General features: G+C 40.8%; 1 protein-coding gene across 8 annotated transcripts in view; it reads left to right on the forward strand.

The window, feature by feature from the left end:
• Window positions 1–23,887, forward strand: part of ASPH (aspartate beta-hydroxylase) — a 214,080-nt gene that overhangs the window by 181,119 nt on the left and 9,074 nt on the right. For all 8 annotated transcript variants that reach the window (XM_076005278.1, XM_076005279.1, XM_076005280.1 and 5 more), the window contains 3 exons: window positions 15,899–16,034; window positions 19,221–19,312; window positions 19,685–19,818. In XM_076005278.1, the coding sequence (XP_075861393.1) occupies window positions 15,899–16,034; window positions 19,221–19,312; window positions 19,685–19,818 (362 nt within the window). The remainder of the gene's footprint in view (window positions 1–15,898; window positions 16,035–19,220; window positions 19,313–19,684; window positions 19,819–23,887) is intronic.

Below are 23,887 nucleotides of genomic sequence, written 5' to 3' on the forward strand. Positions count from 1 at the left end.
TATCTCTTTATTAAGTGAGTTGTTATTTATTTACACAGAAAGTTTCAGCCCCTTGAGATTAGGGACTCTGGGGCTTCTGCTCGTAGCTGTCACTTCCTCAGGACACAGCTCAGTGCGCTCTTGTTCCCAGCAGGTAGGGCAGGGAGGGAAGACAGCACCTCGTCTCCCCTTCTACCTTCTTCTTCTGATGATGCTGGCTGGCTCCCCTGCCTGTCTGAGCCAGCATATGAGGAACGTGGGTCTTCTTTGCCATCTGAGTCCTTGAAGCCTCTGGCTGGGTGTTTCTCCTGACAACCTGGACTGTCTTTTTCTCCTTTCTCTCGGGAGAAGAAATCCTTTTTCTCCCACTCTTTAGAAAGAGAAAAATTCATTTATTTAAGACTCTTCTCTTGACCCAGTGCTCAGTGCCCTATATTATCCTTTCCTTCAACAAGGATGATGGGAGACTGAATACCCAACTGCACCATGGCTAGACCGTATATAAAAATAGAGCTTTGACCCACGAGGAGCAGCACCCTGCCCAGGAAACCAATCCCTTATCTGCAGTGAAAGGGCCAGGAAGTGAGACTGCTCTCTCTAGTAACAACCCAGGAAGCTAAACAATAACTTCTATGATAATCAGCCCTAAATGGCCAGGATTTGATTAGTAACTGACAGCTTCCCTGAATTGGGTCCACAGTTGCAAATTAAAACCAACCAGAGAAAGCCAGCATGTTCCCCTAACCGATCGCACACGATGCCCCCCTAGTCAGCTACCTCCAGCCTCCTTGAGCCCAAAGCCTCCACTCAGGACACACTTGAAGCCTTCCCTTTTTTCCACTATAAAGCTTTTCCACTCCCCTACCTGCCTTTGAGTCTCTGCCAAAACGCAGGTGATGGTGGTTGGCTCTCTTGCTGTAGAAAACTCAGAATAAATAGCCCTTGCTTTTCTCATTTATTGGTCTTTTTATTTCCACAATAAGAAATGTCAGCTGTTTTCTTTTATCTTTATATTCAGGCTGGAAAAACAAGGAGATCTGATCAAAATGCATTAGGACCAGGGAGAGATTGCTTTTTTAATGCTGCTAATTTCCTTAGAGGTGTTATTAAAATTATTGCAAAGAGAATTTGCTGTGCCAGCACTGTAACCCTGTGGTGTTTGCTCTGATTCCATAACCTCAGCTCAGCTCAGCACCCAGGGGAAGTCCTGACCCTGTGGTAATGTTTCTAAGGCAGATTACATTGCTACCCAGGTCTTATCAGGTGTAAAGTATAGGTATATTTTGGCTGAGATTTAAGCAAGCTGATTTTATTTCTAAAAATTAAGATATGTAATTCCTAAAACAACAATAGTAAATAACAAGCACATTCTTAACCAGGTACATAAAATTTAGTATGCGTTGTACTAATGCACCATTGTTATCAATTCATTCTAACTCTAATTTAATGCATAAACATTGCCTAGAATAGTCCTTGACTATATCTTTTTCTTAATTTAGAATCTGAACCTTTCAAGGTCCATACACATCTCTGAGACTTTTCTCAACTGTCACTCTCTGTGTTATCTCATTGCCTTTTTTCTTGACAGCAAACCACACACAGTTACTTACCTAATCTTGTTTATGTTACTCTGAACCTTAAGAGTTCTTGTGCTATGTTTTGCTCACATGTTAAAAACATAGCTCTTCCTGCCTTTCTCCATGACTATGTTTTATGTTGCTTTTATAAATTCACTTTTTCCCATGTTGATGTGAATTTATTCCTGATCCCCTTCCATCTACTGTTTGTTTTCTTAGTGGGAGCCGGCTCTAACTTGAACCTACATTAGTGTTATGGGCTGAATTGTGTCTCTCCTGAAGTTCACATGCTAAAATCCTACTCCCCAGTACTGCAGAATGTGGCTGTATTTGGTGATTGTGTTTGGGCCTTTCAAGAGGTAAAGTTAAGTTAAAAGAGGCCATTGGGGGGTCCTAATCCAGTCTGATTCGTGTCCTTATAAAAAGAGGGAATTTGGACACAGAGAGATAACCAGGGATGTCTGCCCGGAGAGGAAATGCCACATGAGGCCACAGTGAAAAAGGACCACCTGTAAGCCAAGGAGAGAGGCCGCCAAAGAAATCACACTTGATGACAGCTTGATCTTGAACTTTCAGGCTATGGAACTGTGAGAATATAAATTTGTGTTAAAGTCACCCAATCTATGGTTCTTTGTTATGTCAAACCTGGCAAATTATTATTGGTAGTGGCTTTCCTTATAACTCCACTTACTTAGCAATGTGCAACATTTACTAACTGCCTCAGCAAAATATTCCTCTGAAAGGTCCTTTTTTCGTACATAGAATAAAATATTTAAATCTCTGTTAGACCAATTATATTTCGTTAGAACAAAATTAAAGTGATTTCATGTTAAGCTTCAAGCATCACAACCAGTTTTGTCATCATCTGAGCACATCATGAAATTGAGGATTTACCTAATGATACAAGGACAGTGTATGGACCACGAGGCAAAAAGAAGTTAGGCTGACAAGAAATCAATATATGGAGTAGCATAGTTTGATTCAAAGTGTAAAATATAATGCGGAGGGTTTTGTTGTTGTTGTTTGTTTTTACTTTTCCTTCCACTACATATCTTTATGATATGAAACATGGCTTTGAGTTTGGTGATCTTTTAAGACACATTTGAGAGACTGGTAAAAGGTTTTGCAGGCCGATAGGATTTTGCTTCTAAACTTCACTAGATGGTTGGGTTTTATTAAAAGGTCTGTCTAGTCTAGAAGAAAAGATAAACAGCAAAAAACATTTAACTATTAGAGAGATATAGAAAATATGAGTGATGAAGGAGTAAACAAAACTAAACACATACATTTAACAGCCCCCCATGTGAAACCTCACTTAAGTGACAATAAAAGAATAAAAATGGCACACATTTTTTTTTTAAAAAAGGTAAAGAGACAATAGCAGCATGAACAATGTCATGAACAATGTCAGCAAGTTTTTTAAAAAATGGAAAACAGAAGTACCTGATTTGATAGATCCAAGAAAGCAGGAAATGAAGTAATTACAGACGGGCTTCCACAAAAGAAATTTAATGCATCTGGTACTACAGCAACTAAAGAGATTGCATGGCCTATATGAATAGGTATATCTATGCTGATACTTTAGGGTTCCAAATAAAAAAGCTGGCTTTACAATGCACCCAACATCGAGGCCTGTCAGACACAGGCCCTGCCCTTCCACACAGACATCCAGTCACGATCTCAGCTTTATAGAACCACCAGCTAAGGATCACCACACATTACAGAGACCCTTCAACATGAAAGACGAGCAAAACAGGAGAGAGGAGCAAGATGGAGGGCCAGAGACACCAGCTCTGAAGTGTCTCAGTAAAAAGGAGAAGTTTTAAATGAAAGAGAAAAAACAAACAGAGGTCAGGTGTGGATCTGAGGGAAGGGTGCCAGAACCTTCAGGAGCCTCCATGGGAAGAAGTTGCAGAGCAGAATAGGAAGTAGCAAGGTATCAGCAGAGATCAACCCTGGAGGGGCTTGGAGTCCAGCGAAAAGGGTAGGTAGAGGGGTTTGTTTCTCCTTCCCTTGCATCTCTGACAGTTGGTGGATTCCTGAACTTCTGGAGAGACTTTCTGCCCACACAAGCTCAGACATTGCTGCCCCCAGTGAGCTGGGAGCTTGTTGTGGACAGGGCACAAGCTTCCCAGCCTCTGGAGAGCCTCCTGTCTCCACAGACCCAATCCGGGACAGCAGGCACCATATTGCTTCTCTATCCACCATGCACCTTTGTCCTCCCCAGAAGGCTTCAACTCCTCAGGTTTCATCTTGCTCATCTGCACACAGACATTTCCCAACTCTGGCCCAGACTTCAGGAGTCACAGGGGTCCAGTGGTTCATGGGTGATCTGGGTGACTCCAGTGCCTAGACATTCTGGATGGGCAGCCTACTGGAGTGAGGGGCAGGAACAACCAGAGTGCTAGCTTTCCTCCATTTGGACTGTTTTTCTCTCCTTCCCCTCCCCAACCCACAGCTACTGAGAGAGACGACTGAGCCATCACACCAAGACTTCCACAGAGAGTGGGGCTCAGACCTTTTCTCTTGGGGTTCTGCAGCAGAATGCATGGCACTTGGACTATGAGCTCTCTGCCCATCAGCCCTCCCTGGTACTGCTTGCCCAGTGACTCCATCAGAGTGGGACACACCCTGAGGCGGAGCGACATTAAACCTGATTGGGCACCCTGTGGGCAACTCAAGATCAGTGCACTTCTTCCTGGCATGGCCAGGGATTGATCTCAGGGGACCCAAGGACAGGCCCCCAGACCAGATTCCATACCCCCAGGTCTTGATCGCATTACTCAGGGGCAAGGAGGGGTGGTATGTGAATTAGTCTTGGGAGGCGAGGAAGCCTGCATGGGCAGATCAGAGGGGAGAGTACAGTGTGGGTCCTAGCTGTGGTGTGCTCACAGGGCACCCCTTCCCCCACAGGAGGACTATGCTCTCAGCTTAGGCTGGGATCCTGGTCAGGGAACCTCCTGGCCTGCATCAGAGTTCTGGGAGAACTCAGCTGACTTGAGCTCCTGCCTGCCAGAAGGTACCAGGAAGAAACCATGAGGTAGGGGAGAGTGGAGAAGAGCTAGGTCCGCTCCAGACTGCCAGATTGTGGATCTCAGATGGCCCTGCCTCCACATCTTAGACTTGCTGGTTGGGTGGGACCATTTCATACCTTCTATGGTGGCTTTGCCCAGAAGCTTGGAACAGACCTTCAACCCCTGCTGAAACTGATACCTTGCCAGCTTTTGTGGAGCCTGAGGGCAAGCTCACCCAACCCAGCCCTGCCCAGCCACACTCTCTCACACACCATTGCTGTGGCAGAGAATAAGGACTCCCTTCAAATTCTAGGGCCCCACCCACCATCTGGGACATTGGAGTGCTTCTCCTGAGGGACTAGAGCTGATCACAGGACCCTAAAACAACAGTGTAACTTTTCCTTCCAGCAAGCACTACCTACTAACAAGGAGGGTAAAATTACCCAAAAGCTAAAGTTCAGAACAAATATAAAATAATGGCTCAAAAAGTAAAACAAAGCAATAAGGTTCTACCCAACAGTATAAAAAGAAATGTATCCCATTTAACAGACATTTCAATAAATGTGAACAGCTTGAATTCCCCTCTCAAAAGAGATAGGTTGGTTGAATGGATAAAAAATACAATCAACTGTCTGCTGTCTCCAGAAAACACATCTAACCCACATGTACTCATTCAGACTCAAGGTGACAGGATAGAAAAAAATAATCATGCAAATGGAAATCAAAAGAAGGCAGGTGTAGCCATTCTCATATCAGATAACATAGACTTCAAATCAACAATAGTAAAGACACAAAAATGATCATAATATAATGGTAAAAAGAGCAATTCATCACGAAGACAAAATAATCCTAAATATTTATGCACTCAACACAAGTGCACCAAAATTTATAAAGCAAACACTACTAGATCTAAACAGAGTGACAAATAGCAACATCACAATTGCTTGGGACTTCAACACCCCACTGAAAGAACTGGACAGATTCTCCAAACAGAAAATAAATAAACATTGGTCTTACACAGGACTCTAGAGCAAATGGGTCTAACAGACATTTATAGAATACTCCACCCCAAAGCTACTTAATGTATATTCTTCTCATCAGTACATGGAACAGTCTTTAAGATTGATTACATCTTAGGCCACAAAAGGTATCTCAACAAATTAAAAAAAAAATAGAAATTATACCATGTATCTTCTGAGACCATAGTGAAATAAAATTAGAAATCAACTCCAAAAGAAACACTCAATTCTACACAAAGTGATGGAAATTAAACAACCTACTGCTGAACAGTTTTTGGATGAAAGAGGAAATTGACGTGGAACTCAAAATATTCCTCAAACTAAATGACAAAGGGAACACAAGTTATTAAACCTGAGATTCAGCAAAAGCAGTCCTAAGGGGAAGATTCATAGCCTTAAATGCCTACATGAACAGAAAGATCACAAATCAACAATCTAATGAATCATCTCAAGGAACTAAAAATGGAAAAACAAACCAACCCCAAATCCAGCAGAAGAAAAGAAATAACTGAGGTTGGAGCAGAACTAAATGAAATAAAAACCAAAAAGATACAGAAGATTAATGAAACAAAGAGTTGGTTCTTTGAAAAGATAAACAAAATTGATAGACTTTTCATTAGATTAACTAGAAATAAAAAGAACCCAGATAAGCTCAAAAAGAGATGGAAAAGGAGACATTACAACTGATACCACAGAAATACAAAACATCATCTGTGAATACCATAAAAATCTCTATGCACATAAACTCGAAAACATTGAGGAAACAGACAAATTCCTAGAAACATACAACTTCCCAAGATTCAATCAAGAAGAAATAGAACTCCTAAACAGACCAGTTATGAGCAACAAAATCTAAACAATAAAAAATCTTCCAACAAAAAAAATTCCCAGACCCAATGGTTTCACAACCAAAGTTTATCAGAACTATACAGAAGAATTGGTATCCATAGTGCAGAAATTATTTCATAACACTAAGAAGGAAGGAATCCTCCCCAACTTATTCCACAAAGCCAGCATCACCTCAGGACCAGAGCCAGAAAAGATACAACAACAATAACAAAAAGAAAACTGTAGACTAATATCCCTTTCGAATATGGATGCAAAAATTCTAGCAAACCAAAATCTTCAGCACCTCAAAAAAATAATCCACCATGACCAAGTGGGTTTCATCCCAGGGATGTAAGGATGGTTCAACATATGTATATCCATAAATGTGATTCACCACATAAACAGAGGCAAAAACAAAGATCATATGATCATCTCAACAGATGCAAAAAAGGCATTCAACAAAATTCAGCCCTCTTAACAAAATAGGCATAGATGGACCATACCTCAAAATTATAAAAGACATATAGGCCAAACCTCCACAGCCAACATCATAATGAATGGGGAAAAGATGGATTCCCACTCAGAACTAGGCAAGACAAGGGTAATCTCTGTGACCACTTCTGTTCAACATAGTGCTGGAAGTCCTAGCCAGTCAAGCAAGAAGAGGAAATTAAGGGTATCCAAATGGGGAAAGAAGAGGTCAAACTATTGTTCTTTGATGATGATAGGATCTTATATCTAGAAAACCCCAAAGATTCCATCAGGAGACTGCTGGATCTGATAAATAAATTCAGCAAAATCTTAGGCTGCAATATCAATGTACAAAAACCATTACCATTCCTATAAACTAACAACAGACAAACTAAGAGTCAAATCAAAGACTGAATACCTTTCACATTAACTACAAAGAAAATAAAATACCTAGGAATATATTTAACTAAGGAGGTGAAAAATCTCTACAAAAAGAACTGTGAATCACTGAGGAAAGAAATTGCAGATGATGTAAACAAATGGAAAAACATATTATGTTCATGGGTCAGCAGAATCAATATTGTTAAAATGTCCATACTACTAAAAGTGATTTACATATTCAATACAATCCATAACAAAATGCTGCCATTTTTCACAGATACGAGGAAAATAATCCTACACTTTGTTTGGAACCAGAAAGGAGCCCAAATAGCCAAAGCAACCTTAAGCAAAAAAACAAATTGGGAGGCATCAATTTACCAGACTTTAAGCTATACTATAAGGCTATAGTAACCAAAATAGCATGGTACTGGCACAAAAATGGCAACATAGGCCAGTGGAACAAAACCAAGAACCCAAATATAAAACCATCCACATATTGCCATCTGATCTTTGACAAAGTAGACAGCAGTATATAATGGGGAAAAGAATCTCTATTCCATAAATGGTGCTGGGAAAATTGGGTAGCCATATGTAGAAGATTGAAACAGGATCTATATCTCTCACCACTCACAAAAATTAATTCAAGATGGATAACAGACTTTAATCTAAGACATGAAACCATAAGAATTATAGAAGAAAATATTAGAAAAACTCTTCTAGATATCAAAGCAAAGAATTTATGAAGAAGACCCAAAGGGCAGTCATAGCAACACCAAAAATAAATAAATGAGACTTGATTAAATTAAGCTTCTGCACAGCAAGGAAATAATCAACAGAGCAAATAGACAACCTATAGAATGGGAGAAAATATTTGCATGCTATATATCTGATAAAGGGCTAACAACCAGAATCTACAATGAACTCACGAAAATCAGCAAGAAAAAAAATCAAACAACCCCATTAAAAACTGGGCAAAAGACTTGAACAGAAGGTTTTCAAAAGAAGATAGACTAATGGCCAATAAGCATAGGAAAAAATGCCACATTATTGTCACTAATCATCAGGTAAATGCATATCAAAACCACAATGAGGTATCACCTAACTGTAGTAAGAATGTTTCTTAAAAGTCCCAAAACCACGATGCTGGCATGGGTGAGGAGAGAAAGGAACACTTATACACTGTTGATTGGACTGCAAACTAGTGCAACCTCTATGGACAATAGCATGGAGATTCCTCAAAGAACTAAAAGTAGACCTACCATTTGATCCAGCAATTCCACTGCTAGGTATTTATCCAAAGGAAAAAAGTCATTTTTTCAAAAAGGCATTTGCACTAGAATGTTTACTGCAACACAATTCACAATCACAAAGATGTGGAATCAACCCAAGTGCTCATCAGTTCATGAGTAGATTAATAAAATATGGTATATGTACACCATGGAGTACTACTCAGCAATTTAATAAGTGAATACCTTTTGCAACAATCTGGATGGAACTGGAGACCATCCTCCTAAGTAAAGTATCACAAGAATGGAAAAACAAATACCATATCCACTCACTATTAAGTTGGAACTAACTTATCAGCACTCATGTGCAGAGATGGAAGCAAAACTCAACAGAAATCATGTAGGTGGGTGGGGGTAGAAGGGATGGATGAAATCATACCTAACTGGTATAATGTGCACTATCTGATGGGCACACTTATAACTTTGACTCTAGCAATACAAAAGCAATCCTTGTAACCCAAACATTTGTACCCCCATAATATTTTGAAATTAAAAAAGAAGAGCAAACGAAAAGAATGCTATAGCTCAGGGGAAACAGAAAATGTGGGGCACAAGCAAACTTAAATGAAACCTCTAATATACTCTCAGCAATAAGAAAAGATAGTATATCCATAAAACAAGAATAGGATATTATAAAAAGGAACAATGAAAGACCCAGAAAGAGCTCTTAGGTATTTAAAAATGTGATGTGCACAAATACAAGTTCAATAGTGGTATTAGAAGCTAAATGAATACTATTGCTCAGAAGGAAAACAAAAGGCAAAGATGGAAAATAGAAAAGGTAAAAAAATTAGAGGCTCAATTTAGCATATCCAACAGAAAGACAAAAAGAGTTCTAGAGAGAATGGGGGGAAAAGAGACAGAATTATTAAATAATGTCCAAGGTGGTCCAGAATTCCAAGACGTGAGTCTCCATATTGAAGGGTGCCATTTGGTTTCTAGCCCTTACACCAAAGCACATTGTCATAAAATTTCAGGAAATCAGAAAGAGAGAAGATCTTAAAGTCCTCCTCATTATCATCATAGCTGTACTTGTATAAGGGACGGGCGCTTTTCAGCACACTTGATCTTCTCAGAGACTCTTGAGGGAAGTTTTATAAATGAGAAATCTAAGGCACAGCATTAAGTAACTTGCCCCCAAATCACACAGCTAACAAGTGGCAGAGTCAGATTTCCAAACCATGCAGGCTAGCTCCATCTCTTACACCCTTAAGCACTATATCATAATGACTCTTATGAAGCTTCTGCAGGGGGGAAAATAGTAGGGGTGGGGGCGGCCAGGAAAATCTATAATAAAAGACATGAGATTTCCCGATAGCAACACTGAAAGTTACAATGTAATGGAACAATGCTTTCAAAATTATAAAAAGGCATCAATCTTGGCAATAGTTTTTTGGATATAACACCAAAAGCACAGGCAAGATACGCAAAAATTAACAAGTGGAACTACATCAAACTAAATAGCTTCTGTACGTCAAAGTGAAACAATCAACAAAATGAAGGACAAACTACAGAATGGGAGAAAATATGACAAACCATATATCTGATAAGAGGTTAATACCTAAAATATATAAGGAACTCATGCAACTCAATAGCAAAATAAAATAAAGTAACCCAATTTAAAAATTGACAAAGGACCTGAACAGACAGTTTTCCAAAGAAGATAAACAAATGGCCAACTCGATATGAAAAGATGCTCAACATCACTAATCTCAGAGAAATGCAAATCAAAACCACAATGAGATAACACCTCATGCCTGTTAGATGGCTATTATTATGATAAAGACAAGAGACAAGTGCTGGTGAGGATGTGGAGAAAAGGGAGCTCTTGTACACTGTTGGTGGGAATGTAAACTGATTCAGCTAATGGAAAACTGTATAGAGGTTCCTCAAAAAATTAAAAATAGAACTACCATATAAACCAGCCATCCCACTTCTGGGTATATATTCAAGGGAAATGAAATCAGTATCTCAAAGAGATAGCTGCACCCCCGTGTTCATTGCAATGTTTACTCTAGTCCATATATGAAAACAACCTACATGTCCATCAACAGATCAATGGATTTAAAATTTGTAGTGTATAAACACAATGAGATATTACTTAGCCTTTATAAAGGATATCCTGCAATTGTGACAACATGAATGGAACCACAAAGTCATTATGTTAAGTGAAATAAACCAGACACAGAAAGACAAATACTGTATGGTCTCACTTATGTGTGGAATCTAAAAAAGCAGAGAGTAGAATGGTGGCTCTCAGGGGCTGGGGAGTAGGAGAATGGAGAGATGTTGATCAAAGGGCACAAACTTTTAAGTTATAAGATGAACAAGTTCTAGGGCTCTCATGTACAGCACGGGTGGTGCTGGGTGTATTAATTTGATTGTGGTAATCATTATACAATGTGTGCATATCTCAAATCATCACGTACATCTTAAATATTTTGTCAACTTAATATTTTTAAATAAAAATAAAATACAAATAAAAATAAAATAGTAATCACACTAGCTAACCAGAAAAAAAAATTGCTAAAAGAAATTATTTACTAACAATACATTTACTCTTAAATACCTAACTGTACACAAACCTTCAATCAAGTGTAAGAATAAGAATAGCTTCAGATATTTTTCCTGTGGTGTGTCCTTCCTCAGAAACAATTAGCATTGAATGATTAGGGAGCCCAATACCACGTAGAGGCCAAGGGCAGTTCCATGGTGACCTTTGTGCAGCAAGCTCAGACAGCAGATGGTCCAGATGAGAGCAAGGCAGATGGCTGCTAGAGAATTACCTTCAGAAAAAGAGAAAAAGAAAATAAATAGATTATATGGTGTTTTTGGCAAAGGGTAGTATCAAGACTTTATACTCAGAGTATAAAATCTGAGAGTATAAAAATAAGATTTTATCTCAGAGTGAGTGAAGAAGTAGTGTTAGGTGCATTAGAAAATTAAACCAACAAAAAAGGGGCAGAATAAAAAAAACTGCATGTGAAATGAAGTGTGATCATTACAACTCAAGTGTGAATGATACCTCATTGTCATAATATTATAAAACCTGAATGTGAATTTACCCAGAGGTATGAAAGATTTGTGAAATTGACTATATTGCCAAGGGTAGAGAAGAAGGAAAAGAAGAAGACATCAAATCATTACATCGTTACCCTTCCCTAGTAGATGAGAGAGAATGTCTAAAGTTAACAAATCAAGAATGGCCATATAAACATGTCATTTAGATGAGTGAGCTGTCTGGGAAGGTGAGGGAACTGCTCTTAACTGGATGGAGGGTTGGGATTCAGGAGAGCTGGGGCATGCGGGATCCTTGATGCTGGGAACTGGGAAGTCCATTTATAGACGCCCGGAGTGCCAAATGTAGCTGAGGTTTAACGCACAAGGCAAGTGCTGATGTCAGGTTTATGAAGCCATGTGGCCCTGCAGAAGCATCAAATCTCTGTTCTCCACAGTGTCTTTTACCACAAGAAGAAATGAGAATTTCTTCACTGTCTTCTGCCACTGTCTTCTGGGCAACCAACTGAAATACCAATGTTATTAGTTTGTTTCTCTTTTCAGTTTTATAAAATGGATAAATTTAGGATCAAGAAAGTAATATTCTAGAGGAGACCTTTGAAAATGTAGGCATCGCTCGCACTTTGCGAGGCTTCGGGTTTCTGTTGGAATTTCCTTAAAAGCGAAATATTTTGCTATCACAGACAACTGAGTGAAATTAATGTAGAGAAAATTTATATTCTCTCTCATAAACACATGCGTGCACACACACACACACACACACACACACACACACACACTGCTATGGTGTGAATGTCTGTGACCCCCCTCCCCCAAATTCCTATGGTGAAACCAACCCCCGAGGTGATGGTATTAAGAAGTAAGGTCTTTGGGAGGTGATTAGGTCAAGAGGGCAAAGCTCTCTTAAATGGGATTAGTGCCCTTCCTAAAGAGACCCCAGAGAGCTCTCTCGCTCCGTCTGCCCTGGGAGGACAGTGAGAAGGCAGCTGTTTGTGAACCAGGAGGCAGGACACACACTCACTCTCTGTGTAATTAAGTTAGGTCTTTAATTTCCTGTAATGTGAATTTTATGTAATCCGATTCCTTGGTTTGTGCTTTAAAACAGCATCCTCTGGTCCCTTCCAGATTTCTCTCTCCATAAAAGCCCCCATCATATCTTTCCAGTGTTGAAAAACACTCCCAAGCACAGTCGTTACTTTGGTCAAAGAAATGTTTACATCAAACACATAGGAGATTATGATGGTTGTTGTCTTTGTGTTTTTTCTTTACGTCACCAGATTTAACTGGTGGGATCTTTTGGTTTGCCCAGGTTCTTCTACTTGTCAAGGATGTAGACTGCCTTGGAGGCTTGCCCTCTGCACAGTGCTCAGTGGGAAGCTCGTTGCTGTCCGTGTGCCTTCCTAGTGCTCCATCCTGACCAGTACCCACACTGATGGGTGCCCAGTAAATCATCGTGTGTGGATGGCTGTGGGGCCCCACAGTTGCTCTCGTGCTCCAGAGAGGAGCAGGGCCCCCAGTCCACCACAGCCCGAAGCCCGTGTGCCTCTCCTCCCACAGGGGCCTCGGGAGTGAACGAGCGAGCAGAGCCGACTCCTGGCACCAGCCGTGCTGCCTGCCGCACTGTGGGCTGTCTGGTTCATTAACCACTCCAAGAGTCATTTTCTTTTCCCTAAAGTGAAAAAATTTCATCTAGGTTAACAGTATGGTTTCTTCCAGTTGCGAAATTCTGTGACAAAGTATTGAACTCAGAAAATAACAACTGGATGTTTTTAATGAAAATAAACTAAAATCTATTTCAGTGCTTCGTTAGTATTGAGCACGTCTGGTGTCATTTTAGCACAGGTGTTTGGAGACCCTTCTGCACCAATTTGCTCCTGTTGAGCATGAGTCTGTCATCCAACTCTTGTGTGCCACATATAACGAGGGAAAATTTAAAAAGTTTTTTAAGAAAATTCATTACTGCTCATAGAAAAGTACCTTGGCACCCTTCCCAGGGGAGGCTGAGGGTGAAGGGGCAGGAATGACAACATTTCACATATGAAAAAAGACAGCCTATTCTTAAGTAAAAAAAAAAAAAATTAAATTGTATTGAATGATGCAATCACTTTAACATTTTCCCCCAGGGCTTTGTGCCCTATTTTAGTAACAAAAGATCAGCTGTTTCTAACCATGCCCCTAAATCAGCTTTCAGAAAAAATAAAAGAAATTTCTAAAATACCAGGAGGCAAGAGAGGAAGAGCTTGCCCTTATAAGGCGCCAATAACCTCATTTGAAAAGTAATTTCATGTGTTAGATAATTCTCTCCTCTTCTATGTGACAGTTTAACAAGAATCTAGCAACGGGAACAAGTCACAATAACCACAGTGAATGTTGGCAATTTAGGTGCATTTGAAAAGATGCGAACATACTGCAAAACCTTGGGGTTCATTTTTTTCCTTTCCGTGTTCTTGGGATTTTTGGCAAAACCATTGTATTCTCTCAATCCGGGGTCTGTCAATATGAGGGCTTTTGCGTATCTCTTTATTGAAATGCATTCTTTGACTTGCCACTTACTAGCTTCCTACTTGGGATGAAAATGGAAGCTAGTTGGCAAACTGAGCACTCAACGTGGATAACTGATCAGCACCACCCCAAACTAGGAGCGGGTGTAGATGTTGACACACATTAATGGGTGGATGTCACGGAAATAAAATTATAAAATTAATATCTAATCAAAATCTCTCTCTCTTGCCCTAGCATATTTTAATAGCCCTAATGTTTTCACATGATATCAAAAGTGTTCCCCAGGGTGGCTGGGTGTGGCACCATGATCCGCACAAATCTCAGAGTGTCTATCTTTATCAGAGCCCTCTGTGCAGCCATCACGACTTCTTCCTGTTCCTGCATTGACTCATGAATTCACAAAGCATGGCTTGCTAAAAGGACCCTACACATCGTCTCATGCTTTGCTCTGCCCACATTGGTCATTTGGCTTGACTAATTCAAGATAGAGAACCATGTTTTACAAGGCAACCCAATCTATTTTTGGAGAGTGCTAACCGTTGTTTTCAATTTTTGCATCAACATCTTTTTCTTGGTTTGTAACTTATTAGTTCTAGTCCCATGCTCTTGAGTCACTTAAAATCCTTGGGAAGAATTCAATTTTTTTTCAGATTTTGGAATGTTTACCTTATAATTACTGGTGGAACATCACTAATCTGAAAATCCCAAATCAAAAATGCTGCAATCAGAATTTTCTTTGAGCATCATGTTGGTACTCAAAAGATTTCGAATTTTGGAACATTTCAAATTTTGAATTTTTAGATTGAAATGCTTAACCTGCATATCTGGCCCCTGATTCTTGTTGAAATCTGGTAGTATGTTCCTCCCTATCCATGAATCCATATATACACTCAACTATTTCATCCACTTCTCATGTAACATAGAAATGATTAAAATTATTAACATTTCAAAATCCTACTTTATAAAACTTTATCTCTTTCCTATGGTAGAAAAGCAGTTTTTTATTCTTTTCTCTGGGTGGCCATTCATCTGGGTTTGCTCCTCAGACACTCAGCCTTGCCTGCTCCCTCCCACCTGCCCTCCCACCCCTAATCCCAGCACAGTGCCAAGGTGAAGATTGCCCAGAGGGTCCTCCACAGGGTCTGCAGTCACCGCCCCGCCCCCAGCACTCCTGGCCCTGCCAGTCACTAGCCCGCTTTCTGCCACGGGCTAAGACTCCCTCATATTTGAGAAGTCAAAGAAATATTTTTATGTGGCTGAATTCTAACTACTAGTCCATTTGTTTCTTTTGTTTTGTTGCTAATTTTATAACTTATCAAATGTTCCCATGGACGCTTTTCTGATGTCTTTGAAAGCTTAATTAATATTTACCATGTTGAATGGCATCTTTGTAAGGAATTCTATTGAAAGGTGAGATGAAATCTGTGCTCTGTATTCCAGCTTGGATGCTGGAGTGTCACACGGAGCTTATTGTAGAGGACCGATATAGTATGATGAACAAGATCAATACTCTTGTCAGGTTGTAGTTTTAAAAACAAAAGTCTTTGAATAAAACATAAAACAAATTGTGGAGGGGTTCTTCCCTGAGGGTTCTAGGAATTATTGAAATTTTTATGCTGTAAAACATATGGTTCTGAAAAATAATGAGTTTTTTATATATACCCGTGACAAGAAGTCCTAGAGAAAATTGAAATATAAGCAATCTAGATAAGAGCAAAATTTCATTATTTTATTAAACAAACCCAAAATAAAAATATGACAGTCATCATAAGGTGTTCTACCAGGCAGATTTTCAGTCTAGTAAAGCCAGATCTTCCCTCTAGTCCTTAGAACGGCACTGGAAGTTAATCCGAGATGAAGGCCTTGAAGTGATGGATAAAGCCAAAGGCCTCTTCCTGCCTGAGGATGAAAACCTGAGAGAGAAGGGGGACTGGAGCCAGTTTACACTGTGGCAGCAAGGTGAGCTCTCAACTTCTAGATGGTTCTCTGTGGCCAGTGATCTGATAGTATCTTGTGATACTTCCTGGGATTCCCAAACTTAAAGGAGATGGCCCAGAAAACAGATGTTTGAAATCTAGTCATTGTTTTTATAAACTACGTCTGAGTTCTTATTTGTGTATCTGTGCACTTATAGATGTGTATGTATATTCACATGTGTATTGGGATAAATATTTATAAATAACATTTTTATTTTCTTGGTCTTTCCTGTTAAATGATATGTTATAGTAACCCTGCTGTGTAGGCATGACTGAAAAGTCTACCATGTGTTATCAATGTCTGAGATAGAAGCATCCTGAACCTCATTTGCTCCTGTAAGATGGAGGTGATGTTGCATGCCAGCTTTTCCCCTACAGAGAATCTGTGTTTATAGACTAGAAAAAAATATGTGTGTCTGAAGGACTAGCAGTGCTCTGTCATTTAGTCCTGACCAAGCGAAAATCTTAGCGATGCAGTCTGTTCAGTTACCCATGCATTACCTATCACTCAGGTAAGGCGCACCTTTTCTCCAAGTGGCACATGCTCAGCCCTCACCACTGTGGGCAAGTCCTCAAGCCACTAGGCTTCACTTAACTGCTGCCTGAACAGCACAGAACCCAGAATCAGGGACTCCTGCCAAGCAGTCCCCCCGTCCCCGTCCCCAGACCCTGCCTATGGGAAAACGTGGAAGCCAGCATTTAAAAATGCTTTATGATGGCTCATGTGTATGTTTGTGTAACATTCACCCAAACTGACATTTATCGTTCGATTCTTTGGGGTACTCCATTAATAACGAAAATTAGCAACTAACATTTTACTCAATTAAGAGGTGAAAAGATTACTTGGAAAAAGCTGTTTTCTCAAATATCAAGCTCCATGTGATTGGGGCATATTTGCCTTTTAAGTTGCATTTTTTTGTAACTCATTTTATGCTCAGTGTATGATTATCTTAGGACATGACTAACATTAATTAAAGAAAATTAAATTCAGCTTTAGATGGAGCAGTCCCTGGTAGGAATCTTGAATAAGGAAATAAAATGTTTCTGCCTTTTAAAAAGTCTATTGTTTTACTCCCGCATGAGAGCAAATGATGCCGTATCCATTCTGAGCACATCCTTCCTAATAAACAGGGGCCGTAGAGAGTGTGAAGAGATCTGCACAGTCCACGATGCTGAAGGCACGTCCCAGAATCTGTGTCCCTGATACAGTCACCCACAGAAAACATCATCTCTCAAAGAGCTCCTCCCCCTCTTTATTTTAAATCTTGTTCTTTATAAATTTATAAAGGATGACCTGGACATTGAAAAAAGAAATTACATTCCAATTAAAAATAATATTTTGGTAACTCTTTAATGTAGTCCTAGAGATGCATTTTAGGTTAGAAATATAAGCTATTTTCCTTCCTTGGGATATGTTAGTTGCTATGGCTGCTGTGCCACAACTTAGTAACTTAACAAACAAGCACATTTATTATCTTACAGTTCTGGAGGTCAGACGTCTACAAGGGGTCTCACTTTTATCTAAAGATAAAAGTATCTTCAGGGCTACGTTTCTTCTGCAGGCCCAGCTTCCAGAGGCTGCCCACATTCCTTGGCTTGTGGCCCCTTCCATCTCCAAAGCCAGCAATGACCCATCGGGTCTTTCTCATTCTGCATCACTCAGACACTAACTCCTCTGCCTCCCTCTCCCACATTTAAAGATGCTGTGATTACATCGCCCACCCAATTAATCCTGGATAATCACTTTATTTTAAGGTCAGCTGATTAGAAATCTCAGTGCTATCCACAACCTTAATTCCCCCCTTACATGAGAGGTAACATATTGACAGTTTCCTGGGATTCGGGTGTGAACATCTTTGGGAGGGGGCCATTATTCTGCCTGCCACAGGGGGAAAAATTAATACAATTGACCCTTGAACCATAAAGATTTGAACTGTATGGGTCCACTTATATGCACATTTCAATAAATATATAGGAAAATTTTTTGGAGATTTGTAACAATTGGAAAAAACTTACAGATGAACCTTGTAGCCTAGAATACCAAAAAATTAAGAAAAAGATATGAATGCAAAAAATATATATAGATACTAGTCTATTTTATTATTTACTACCATAAAATATATACAAATCTATTATAAAAAGTTAAAATTTATGAAAACTTACACAAACACAGACTATACATGGTGCCATTTGCAGTCAAAAGAAATGTAAACAAGGACAAAGATGTAGCATTAAACTGTAACTGCATAAAATTAAAAGTAGCACATACTGCACTCTGTAATAATTTCATAGCCACCTCCTGATGCTATTGCAATGAGCTCAAATGTTACGCATATCCACTTAAAACTCCCTGAGACGCTAATCATCTCTACGTGAGCAGTTCATCTCTTCTGCAAATTGCATATCGCAGTAAAAAGTGATCTCTAGTGGTTCTTGCATGTTTTTCTTTGTGTTTAGTAGAGTATCATAAATTTTTAGTAACACAGTGGGACCCATATAAAGTGCCACTAGTAATGTTGGAAGTGCCCACAAGAAACAGAGAAAAGTCATGACATTACAGGAAGAAGGTGACTTGCTGAATGTGTACCATTGGTAGAGGTCTGCAGCTGCAGTTGCCCACGTTTCAGACAGGTGGCCCATCTTGTAAACAGGTGACATAAACTTACAGTATCAATAAATACTGTGCAGCACTGTGAATGTATTTTCTCTTCAAGATTTTCTTGGTGACATTTTCATTTTCTGTAGCCTATTTTATTGTAAAAATACAGTAGATAAGACATATAACATACAAAATATATGTTAATTGTTTATATTATCAGTAAGGCTTCCGGTCAAGAGTAGGCTGGGCAGAGTCAAAAGTTATACACCAATTTTCAACTGCGCAAGCGTGGGCAACCCTAACCGCCACATTGTTCAAAGGTCAGCTATATTTAACATGTGCCTTGTCCTTTAGACATCCTTAGTCAAATAGAGCAGCACTGAGTGGAGAGCTGGGATCCTTGCTCTGCCCATCACCACCTATGGGAACAAGACACTTGGTCTTGTGTTCACCCAACCTTCTCATTCCTACCCTGAGGATGACCACGTAGATCGCATATGGTCCAAAAGGGGTGAGTTAAAGCTTTACTGCAATTTGTTTCTAACAATTATTTTATCATTATTATTCTAGGAAGGAAAAATGAAAATGCTTGTAAAGGAGCTCCTAAAACCTGTGCTCTACTGGAAAAATTCCCCGAGACAACAGGATGCAGAAGAGGACAGGTACCAAGTGTCCCGGTGCTGGGGAGAACATGATGACTCGTTAGGAATAAGGACGTGCTGACCTTTTCAAAGAAATGCTTATTTCATTTGGGTGGATGAACGCTTCTTTTTTCACTCCCTTTTTAATAAGCCATAATTTTATGTAGTTGACGTCAGAATTGAGAGTGGAAAATGTTCAGTGTTTATCACTTTGCAGAAAATGTTGAGTGTTTATTTTTAGTTCCTTCACAAAGAAATAAAGTGTGAATATCAATTTGGAGTCTTACAAAGGCTCTAATCCAAATTGACAGTAATTTTGTACTGTCACTTTAATTTAGCAGTTCCTCCACATTTGGATAAATAGCTGAACAGAGTGTTGTGTTTTCTACACAGATCAAATATTCCATCATGCACCCTGGAACTCATGTGTGGCCTCACACGGGGCCCACAAACTGCAGGCTCCGAATGCACCTGGGCTTGGTGATTCCCAAGGAAGGCTGCAAGATCCGATGCGCCAACGAGACCAAGTATGTTTCCTCCATCCTCTCTTGTCCGTCATCTCTGAGGATGGGTGTTCGTTACAACGAAGCTATGTTCAGTTGGATTATTTCTCCTCCTTTGTAGCTGAAGTGGACTAGAGCAGGGTGATATTAATCCTCACTCTTTATTTAGTCTGTATCCCTTCTTTGTGCTTTGTCTGGAGAGACTGCCCAGTCCTAGAGCTGCCCTCCTCTCCACTCATCTGGTTGAGGAGCCTTCTTGCTTCTCTCTGTAGGTAGACAGATTTGCATTCAGAGTCAGCCAACATGTATTGAGCCCTACACGTTAGGCATCGTGCTTATTGCTTTACAATTTGCATTATTTATAAATACAAGAAGTCCCTCTTCCTGAAAAAACACCCCATGATATTGATGTTTTGCTCTAGGGGAGACAGCATGGTGCAACGGAAGCTGGAAGCCAGCTGCGTTTTTCAAATCCCAGCTCTGCCGCCTAATCCTGTGTAACCTTAGCCGGTTACTTAATAATCCCTTTGAGCCTGAACCTCCTTGCTTAGGAAACTGGCAGTGCTAATATCTGCTTTGCAAGGTGGTTGTATGGATTAAATGGAATAATGCCTCCAGGCCACTTAGTCCATGTTCTAGCATCAGCAGGAAGTGGTGAATGTGAGATCTCCCTCTTCTGCCCCTGCCTTTCCCTTTCCTACCTACAACAGGTTTATTCATGACCTTGTGAAAAAGCTACACGTGCTCTGGCTTCTGCACCTGTAATACTGATACTCCCTTCCCCTGGAACACCTGTCTTTCCACCTATCCAAGATAAACCTATTACTAAGATCCAACTTTGTTTCATAAACATGGAACTTCTCTTCTGACTTCTTAGAATGTGTATAATGTATATCCTCAATAATCCCGTTTCTATCTCCCATTGCCTTTTATTCAGTAATATATGTTAGCCTTAGCTCCACAGTGAGCTATATGTAAGCTCCTAGAGATCAGAAACCAATGTGTTACCTTCTTAGACATTTCTCACTGTCCTTAGCAGGGGTCTGAGTGGAGGCTGAGTGTTCAAGGGTCTATAGAGTAGTTCATCTGGGTCTTGCAGACACCTGCCCTGGTCACAGCGCAGCAGCACGTGGTGCTGTGGGAAATTCAGAGACGAATCAGATGTGACCTTGCTCTGCCAGGCATGACTAGTCAGAAAGACAATACAAGATGCCACATGAGTCATCAGAGAGGCACAGGTAAAAATGCTACAGATGGGTTGGTGAGGAGGGACCTTGCTTGCAGTTGAGGTTTGGGAATCTTGACAGTGGCATTTTTAAAGACAAGAAGGATTGGGACGTTGAAAGCTGGAGAAGCACATTCTGGAACAGCATCTCTTAAAGGCACAGAGGCCGAAAATTACAGGCCACATAGGAGGACTGTGGAATGATTCAGCAACAACAGTGTAAGGTACATAAAGAACAAGGTGGGAAAGTGAAAGTATTTTGGAAGCTAAATCATGGAAGGCTTTGAATACCAAACTAGTGGGATCAGACCTCTGTTAGGAAGTTATTGTGGAAGCCATGGGTGAATGCTATGAAGAAAATGAGCTGACAGCAGCCCACCAAAAACATAAGAAGGGCCAGAACTGGGATGCTGGAAAGAAATGGAGAGTAAAGGGCAGGTGCAAGAGGAACTGTGAAGATGACCCAGGTGAACCTTGAGTGTATGGTGCAAGGGACAGGAGTCCAAGGTGATGCTGCAATTTCACTCTTTGGTCATTAGGAGGATGGTGATGTTTTAGCAAATGTCGGGAATTGGGGAGGCTTGAGGCAAGTTCAAGGAATGGAGAGTGAATTCAGTGCTTGTAAATATTTAATTGCTATTGGACGCAGTCATAGAAATATCCAGGAGGTGGCTAGAAATAAAGGTCTGGCAGGGGTGGGGGGAGGAGTAAAGTCTAGAGATAAAGATTTGAGAGTCAGTCTTAGCAAGAGGTTCTAGAGGAAGCTTGGGAGACAACTGACAAATGAAGAGAGGCCTTGGAAATCTCCATTTAGAAGGCGAAGGAGAAAGGAGAACCAAGGAGGAGGGGGGCAGGGAATGACAGAGCTGGGGAGACCAGGAGGTGTCAGGGATGGCTAGACAGGTGGAACTTTATCCCTAGATGGAGGGAATCTTGTCAAACCATTGGGGAGTCAGTTTGGGTCTGCAGAGACCAAAGGGAAGAGGGGCAGGGACGTGGCGGGGGGGCCCAGGGAGTTCAGAGCAGGCATGGGAGAATGTAGGAAGAGACAGGGACAAGGCCAGGTCCTCAGGGATGAAATGAGGGCATGGGGCAGGGAAGTCGCAGGAGAGCAGCAGGCCTCCTTCCTGAGTGCTGCTTGGGGTTTTAGGACTGGCTGCTGCATCCGCTCGCTCATTTACCCTCTCCCCCTCCTCCTGCCTTCCTTTCTCGTGCTTCTGTCCTCTATTCTGCTTGTAGATACTTGGAGCAAAATCACTAGATAAAAATCCACTTGGGCACAGGTGGGAGAGGGAAAGGTATGGAACTAATCCTACTCTTCAGTGACCTGAGTCAGAAAGAGAAAGTCCAGGTTGGAAGAACAGGTGTGGCTGTCAGGAAGGGGAGCGAGCGGATGGTGCCGAGGGCTTAAGGAGAAGTCAGGGGGCATTCAAAATGCATGCCGGGCATGGTGGCACAGACCTGTAGTCTCAGCTACTCTGGAGGCTGAAGTGGGAGGATTCCATGAGCCCAGAAGTTCGAGGCTGTAGTGTGCCATGATGGTGCCTGTGAATAGCCGCTACACTCCAGCCTGGGCGACAAACATAGCAAGAGCCCATCTCTAAAAAAACAAAGAAAATAAAATGCAGGAGTGACACTGGAAGACCTGCTTCAGGGGCACATCTGTAGGTGCATTTTTCACCCCAGACTCCCAGCAGGCGCCTTGTGACCATGCCTGACCAAGAAACAACTGCCAGCCTCTCCCCTGAAGTTTAAAAGACGATTAGGTTAACCATCTTCACCTACTCATGGCAGGGAAGGGCTAAAAGCCCCATTGTGCAGCTTGCTCTGAGGGGGATCTTAAATAAGAACATTAACTTGGCAGCCCCTGAGTTTCTGCTGAGCTAAAATACAATGTACTTCGCGTAACAGTAAGGAGCTGCTGATAACACTAATTTGCAGACGGTGTATTTTGCAAATTCACAGTGATTATTAAAAAGTGCTTACCACCCACCTGCCTGTTACTGGGCCGGGAGACTGAAATGCTTTCTGTCCTCTCCTCCCTGAAAAGCCAGGGAGCGCCAGGGCCCTTCATCACTGTGAATGCCATCAGCAGTCCGGCTATGCGTCCCTCTGACTGTCCTCGCTTTATGTCACGTTACATTCTCATCCTTGATAATGCTTGACTCAAGGGTGGTCAAGTCAGGCTTAGCACTTCATTAGAAAAACAGAGATGTGGGTCAGTGAAAATAAAGTGCTGTATAATGCTTATAGGGAAAATAGCTAGGTATCTGAATAGGAGACAGCTTGGAAACTCTGAGCACAGAAAGAGTGTGATGTGAAATCTGGAAGTTCCACGCTGTGGTTGTGCAAGTACTATTAGCATGGGAGGAGAAACACGCATACCAAGAAATCAGGTTTCCTTGTGCTCAGCCACTGGAAGCAATTTTTCAGAGCGTCTCAACTTCCAAAAGAGTAGGTTACCTGTAGCATTTATGCATTGCAGTTCTCAGGTATTAATACTCAGATTGCTATTTCCCCAGAGCTGCGAGATTCCTGCCAGTCTGGGTGCTGGTTAAATACTCCGTCACTGCAAAGCATGGCATGGTGCCCTGGCGGTGATGAGCTGCCAGGTATGCAGCCTGTGTCACTACAAATAAATGATCATCTCAAATTAATAAATGCCCTCCAGTCACAAAACTCATATATGCCCCTTGCACGTAACTTGTATAAAACAGAGAAGCACAGTTAAAAAGTGTTATTTTTTATCCCAATACCCAGAGATATTGCCCAGATGCTTCTCAATGCCTTTATAGGTATATTCATGATGATGGTAATGATAGTAATAATATATATTATTCCAAAAATACAGTGTGCCAAACACAGTTC

Source organism: Microcebus murinus, chromosome 7, assembly GCF_040939455.1.
Source record: "Microcebus murinus isolate Inina chromosome 7, M.murinus_Inina_mat1.0, whole genome shotgun sequence".
Lineage (NCBI taxonomy): Eukaryota > Metazoa > Chordata > Mammalia > Primates > Cheirogaleidae > Microcebus > Microcebus murinus.